The following is a 7,244-nucleotide window of genomic DNA, read 5'->3' on the forward strand; positions in this document are numbered from 1 at the left end:
TGTTTGGCAAAGCGATTAGCAAATGTAAAATTTTATTTCATGATTTGCGTAATGTTTCTTTTTATTTTGTAAAGCGATTAGCAAATATAGTTGCTCACTCTTTTGCTAGAGCTGCTATATCCCATCCTGATCGTCGTTTCAACTTTGACAATGTTCCTGTTGAGTTGTTGCCTTGTTTGGTAACTGAATTAATTGTTTAATAAAATGATGATTTTATTTTTTTTTTTTTTATAAAAAAACAAGGTGTACTTATCATATTATAAAAGCGTTTTCTCAAATTGGATTGGATTGAAAATTTTTGGTGGGAGGTACTTACTTTTTTTTTTTTTTTTCTTTCACTGTTCTCTTCTACTCATTTTTCCTTCCAACCAAACGTACACTTTTTTTTTACTTTTCTCGAAATTTTCCTTTCCTCTCAATTTTCTCCTCTACCAAACATAGGGTTAAAGTTGTGAGGAAAAGGTAAAGCACATACTGTTGTTAAAGAAAATGAAGCACATTTTATTATTTCCTTTTTACCTCATTTTCATATATCAAAATATTATTATATGCTGTTGCTATCGTGTGCCAAATCAAAGAAATTTAAGAAATTTGTCAATTTTGAGATCAAAGATTCAAGATTGTGTTACCACTATTATTAAAGAAACTTATTTAAAATATTGTACAATAAGTACAATTGAGAACAAACTCTTTAGCCAAAAAACATTAAAAAAAAAATAATGGTAAAATTAAGCAAGAATCATAGATGAGCCAAAGACTACAAAAAGCACAGCACCAGCCAAACCAAGCAAAACAGAATGACTCTTCTTAGAATTAGCCACATTGGAAGCCGGAGCAGGTGCCTTGACGGCTGGAGCGGGAGGCGAGACCGAAACCAAAGGAGTGGGAGCAACGTCGGCAGAGGGTGTTCGAGGAACATTGATGTCAACCTTCTGGCCGCCTTGACAGTGGCCCGGAACACCACACATGTAGAAATGGTGGCCTCGAGTGGTGATGGTGATGCTGTCATTTCCTGTGGTGTACGTTTCCAAAGGTAGTGACGCATTACATGTCTTGTACATTGCATGTGTTACTCTCATTACGTTGTGAAATTGAGCATTGTATTCGAATTCTGAATCAACAAAAAATAAGTAAGTTCATCACTGAAAAGATTAAACTAAATACCCAATACTTATATATATCTAACATTAATACAATTATTAGCTAGTTTCTTGAAGAAGTTTTTGGTAACTTATTTTGAAAGCAAGTTTTTTAGGACGAAGGCGTGCAAAGTGCTGAGTTTATTATTATATCCATATTGCAAGTAAATGGCCGACCACAGCACTTAAAAACACAACAAAAGGACTAGTCTTTTTATTCTTTATTATTTTAATGTGTCTAAACGTGTATGCTTGCCATGTGGGGATAACGACAAAAGCTGCTATATTTTACCCAATTGTAATAACTTTCTTTCTTCATTTTTTTTAAATAAGAAAAATACAGTTATTAGTTATACAAGCCATAACTTCTGGGGAGAGTCTCCTAAACCTAAAACAGAACAAAACAGAGATCATCATTCCATTTTTTTTGTTTGGCTTCCATTGCCAATTATTTGTAGCCACATTTCCTTATTCTTTCTTCCTTTTCATTTTTTTTTTCAACAAGAGACTAATTCTATTCTAGACCCCATTTTTGGATAAGGATGGAGATAATAAGTGGTTTCTCTTTTAGTTTTATGGGCGGTTGCTATTTTTCCTTTTCTTTTCTTTTCTTTTTGCTTTGTATTTGTACTTAACTAGGGACTACAAGACATTATGCTAAAGAATTAATGATAGAGAACAAACAAACAATTATACCTTTAAAAACAAACAAACTCACACAACAGTGACACCACATAATTTAAACAACAAAATTTGTTTCTTTTTTTTCCTTTTTAAAAGAAAATAAGAAAAGTTTTGATGATGGGTTACTAAACAAATAAGTAATTAATTTGTACACCTTAATTTAAAATGAGAAGATGAAGATTAATATGAAGAGAGAGAGAAACTCACTTATAATATCACCAACTTGGAAGTTCTTAGTAGCAGACCATAGTTTGTAATCGACATTACCAATGGTGGTCCAGCCAGAAGAGTCTCCAACCTTGTAAACTGCAGCCATAGAAAGCTTCAAGACAAGGATTAAAACAGCCAAAACCCTCACCACAAAAGCCATGGCTACTAACTAATACTACAACAAAGTACAGACACTGAAGACAATTAATATAGTTTAATTGAGTTTTGTTTTGAGGTGTGGTTGATGAGGACTTGAGACAATGGAAAGGCTTGTCTTCTGGTGCTTATAAAGCTTTTGGAGTTAACCAATAAGTTTGGGGACAACAAAGGCAATTGAAATGGGAAGATCAGAAAGGAGAAGAAGGTAAAATTATGATGTGGAGTGGATGGAGTGGACCCCATGTTCTTTTCTTCAATATATTGCACTTAAATTAGTGGTCTTCTTCCTACTTGATGGTGTTGTTATAATTAATACAAAAACAACAAAAAAGACATATGTGTTTGTCAAGCTACTTAAGCTTGCTCTTTTAGCAATTAATATATGTATATTTGTGGTAGTCTTGGAGAAGAAAGTGCTTGTTTTTCAAATTAGATCTTATTAACTTTTGTTTCTAATTAAGTCTGATTATATGCTAGAATACCTTCAAAATATATCAATATGTTAATATATAAGTAAGTAATTAAAATAGTATCACAACAACAAAAAAAAAAAGATGGTCTAGTGTATAGGCTATGAAAATACATTTTTAAAAAAATAGATGGTTAAATAGTATTTTTAAAATACATTTTTGTTGTGGTCATAGACATAGTTTAGTGGTTCTACAATTTTTATACATGAAGTCTTAAGTTCGAATCTCCGACCCCAATATATATAAAAAAAATACATTTTCCTTTGTTTAAATAAATTTTATTCAAATTTATTTGAGTTATTCAAGAAAAAAATAATAGTAACACAACAAATATGTAGAATGTAAGGCATTATGCATAGGAACTACAAATTTCAAATTAGTATTTTGAATTCGTTTCATGCATTTACAATATTGGGGAGATAGATGGTTTAGTGTTTCGGCTAGGGATGGAAATTTGATTTAATTTAATATTTTTTTGTTGTATCATTCAATTTAATTAGTAATTCGATTTAGGAAATCATCGTCCGATCCGATTTGATTAGATTTCAAAATCCAATCTAATCCAATTACTAATTAAATTTGATTGATTTTATAATTAGATATCCAATTACACACACCAAATTATTTATATAAACTTAAGATGAAGAAAATTACATAAAATCTAATTGATATTGAAAATGATTTAAGGGAAAAGGAAAATACTATTAGGTATTTTTCTAGAGATTTATGACTGTACACGTGTTTGGAAAAACTACAGTAAGCCAAGCGTACTGCGTACATGCTATTCTTTTAAGTTTAAGGTGGAATTAAATTATTTTTTAGAAAGACTAATTGATTAAATATATTAGTAAATAAAGAAACAACTTCAAAAAATATAATTAATTATTTTTTAAAATATTTTTATTATATGTAAATAATATTTTTAATATATATTAACTGTAATTAGATTAAATTAATTTTTAATTAAATTTTAAGATTAACATTCAATAACGATCAAATCTAATTAGACATTCAACTTTGAATATCCAATTCAATCTAATTATTGGATATCTAATTTTTTATAATTGAATTAGATTAGATTGGATTAGTTTAATTTAATTGGATCGGATTGAATCTTATCCAACCCTGCTATGAAAATTTTCAATACAGAGAGTAACGAGGTTTTATTAAATTTGGTTAGAATATCAAGTGTGAGGTTAAACATTCACATCCATTTCTTTCTTTCTCTCTTTTTATTTTATTTTTATTTTTATTATCTGGAGTATGATACAGCTATCAAAATGGTGAACAATGTCTATGATTTCAGGGTATCAAATATCAACAACAAGAAAAAGATTTATATACATATATATATATATATATATATATGGGTGACTATTAAATGATTACATTTTTATTGTAATTATATGGTTACATTTTTCTTTGACCTGTAATAGCAGGTTACTAATAGGTAGACATTTCTTTTTTAGAATTAATTAATTATAATTAATTATTTTCTTAAAATAATTAATTAAATATTTAACAAGACCTCTTTTAGCAATTAATATTTATATTTAAATCCTTACTCTAATTATTTTAATAATTAAGCCATTTAATTATAATATTTACAATAAAATTTATATTTTTACAAAAATAAACTTCTTTTGACAAAAATTAAAATTCTCTTCTTATAATAAATTTTTAAATAATTAATTATTTTTAAATGATATTTAATTATTTTGTTACAATTAGATGAACTAAGTATGAGGCCTCAAACTAGTCAATCGATAACAAGTGCAGCCATTTTTTTTTCTAAAAAATCCTTCAACTTATTTCACTTTTTACTTTTTAAATATTTAAATAAAAAAATTAAATAATTAAGTGCAATAATTTAAAATTAAGATTACAAGTATAATAAAATTTAAATTATGAAATTATATGTGTATAATTTTAAATTATAAAAAGTTTTGCTATAAAATTTTAAATAATTTAAGTGCAAAAAAATAAATTGCTAAAAGATCCTTATATAGTAATAAATTGCAAAAAATAATTAATAATTATAATTAATTTAATTTTAAAATATAATTAATCTTAATTAAAATTTTATAAGGAAATAAATTATTAGTTTAGTTTCAGGTTACAAGTTATTTATTATTTATTTTTATTTAATTTTTAAATTAATCACAATCATTTAATAGTAATCCAATGGTTTAAAAAAATATAACCATGATGGTTACAATAAAAATGTAACCATTAAAACATCTTCCATATATATATATTTTCTTCTCTTTATTTTCATCAATATTTATATTACTAGGTTTATAAAATGATCTTAACCAGATAATAAAAATCCATCTTTACATTTTGTTTGGGATCACAAAAGGGTTGATCAAATCAAAGGAGTACTTGTAAGGAAAGAATGTTTTGGCAGCGTTAGTTTGGTCAAGTGGAATTTGTTGTGAGCTCATATTCAACTCAAGAATATAGCTAGGAACCTCATGATTGCAATTTTTTTTATTTTTGTTTATTAAATAACTTTGATATATATATATATATATATAAATATTATTTGTTCTTATATATATATTGGTGAATGTCATGATTGAAATCGCCTACCATACTTTAGATATAATTTCGTTTTTGTGGAGTTATGTTTTTGCTTTGTACATCAGATAAGCGATGCCTTGTTTCATACATTTTCCCTATGTATGTATGTATTAACATATTATGTTATATACACTATAAGGGAAATTTGACTTTTTATGCATTTTATAAGGGATAATTGGTTAGGAGAACCAATAATTAGGGTAATTTTAAAAATAGGATACTTTTACCAAAAACCCTAAAATACCCTCATAATTTCTAATCCTTTCTATCTCCTTCTCAAACAAACTCTCTCTACCCACTTCGCCTGAACCGAACCGCGCGACCCCCACCTCCCACCACGAGACGACCCCCACCTGCGACCGAGACGACTGCCACCTCCGACCGAGACGCCTCCGACGGAGACCCACAGAACCACTCCGATCGAGACCGCACGGTACCGACTATACTTTGGTCGGATCCAAGAAAAACATACTCGTCAAGACCATCGGACCCAAGGTCAAGACCATCGGACCCAAGGACAAGACCATCGGACCCATCGGTCCGAGCATCGGACCAATCGATTTTTGGGGGGGGCCATCGGACCCATCGGTCCGATGCTATTAAAATCGATTTTTGGGACCATCGGACCCCATCAGTCCGAGCATCGGACCTATCGGACCCCTGGTATTTTTTTTTTGGTTTTTGGTTGAGGCTCACGGGTTGAGAGAGAGGAAGAGAGAGGGGGCTGGGTCCGAGAGAGGGGGGCTGGGTCCTTCGTCGGAGGTGGTGGGTGGTCCTCGGTGGTCGTCGGAGGTGGTGGAGGTGAGTCGTGCGTTTGGGTGGTCCTCACGGGTTGAGAGAGGGGAAGAGAGAGGGGGTGCGCCGTGGGTATTGTGGGTCGGTGGTGGTGCTTCGATGATGGTGCGTGGTGGGTCGGTGGGAGAGCGCCGTGGGCCAGTGTGTGGCCGTCGTTTGGGGTTCAGCTGGGGTTGGGAGGGCTGGGTTGGGACGGTTGAACAGAGAGAATAGAGGAAAGGGTGTGTGATTTTCAGAGGGGTAATTTTGGGATTTAGGTAAAGTGGGCATATTCTAACAATTACCAATAGTTTAAGTTTTCCTAACCAATTAACCCTTAAATCATGCATAAAAAATCAAATTTCCCTTAGATAATTATCCGAATTCGTTATGACACTTATTTTAGGGATTTGTTCATTTATAAATATTTAAAGTATATATATATTTTTTATTTATACGGTAGATTGGTGTTGACCTCAAATTTGATCAACTGACAACGGAATCATATATATGACTAAAATTTTTACGTGTACACAAATAGAATAAGCAATCGAAAAAGACACTATTTTTATAGAGGTTTAACCCCTTAGTTAGCAGGTAATGATCTATTTCCCTTTTAGTTGTATTTATTAGAGATAATACCACTCAGATCACAAGTATTGGGGATTCTAGAGTGACTCTCTTAAGATTACGATAGTGAGAATAAGAGGCCAATCTCAAGTAAATGACATGAGAGAGACTTAGTCTCTTCTACACTGATAATGGCATGTAGAAGAGAAGGTGAGCTAGGGTTTTGAGTGTTTGAACTCTATGACTTATGAGGGTAATACCAGTACAATGAATTCTTTTGAGATGTTGCAGGAACATAGTGAACCAAAGGAAAATGAACTTTCAGATGCACAAGGGGCAATTCGAGTTAAGACAAGAGGAGGGAGAGTGCTTCCCATTCAAAATGGATAAAATACTAGCTTGGAATGTCCGAGGAGCCAACAACCATCATAAGCAAAGTTTGATCAAGTAATCGATTCACTCTCAAAATGTGGGGCTTGTTGGTCTCCTTGAGACAAGAGTCAAGGCTCCAAAACTTGGAACCTTGTACTCTAATGTTTTTAATGGATGGTATTTAATTGTAACATTGCATGGCATAGAGGGGGAATAATGGTAGTTGCTTGGAACCCTAATACTTTTTGCATCAACATAATCAAGTGTACAAGTCAATCAA

At 31.3% G+C, this 7,244-nt stretch overlaps 1 protein-coding gene across 1 annotated transcript; it reads right to left on the reverse strand.

Moving 5' to 3' along the window:
• Positions 1-598: 598 nt before the first annotated feature.
• LOC115722933 (mavicyanin) lies at positions 599-2,404 on the reverse strand. The gene is made up of 2 exons (XM_030652320.2): positions 2,031-2,404; positions 599-1,111 (listed from the first exon to the last, which is right to left on the reverse strand). The coding sequence occupies exons 1-2, from the start codon at positions 2,191-2,193 to the stop codon at positions 729-731; spliced, it is 546 nt and encodes a 181-aa protein (XP_030508180.2). The 5' UTR covers positions 2,194-2,404; the 3' UTR covers positions 599-728.
• Between the last annotated feature and the right edge of the window lie 4,840 nt (positions 2,405-7,244).

The sequence above is a fragment of the Cannabis sativa genome, chromosome 9, assembly GCF_029168945.1.
Source record: "Cannabis sativa cultivar Pink pepper isolate KNU-18-1 chromosome 9, ASM2916894v1, whole genome shotgun sequence".
Taxonomy (NCBI): Eukaryota; Viridiplantae; Streptophyta; class Magnoliopsida; order Rosales; family Cannabaceae; genus Cannabis; species Cannabis sativa.

Excerpts from the sequence above, each read along its gene's own strand:
- LOC115722933 (XM_030652320.2), bottom strand. The coding sequence starts at position 2,193 with ATGGCTTTTGTGGTGAGGGTTTTGGCTGTTTTAATCCTTGTCTTGAAG. Across the intron at positions 1,112-2,030 it reads CCAAGTTGGTGATATTATAA|AATTCGAATACAATGCTCAA; the intron begins GTGAGTTTCTCT and ends TTGTTGATTCAG.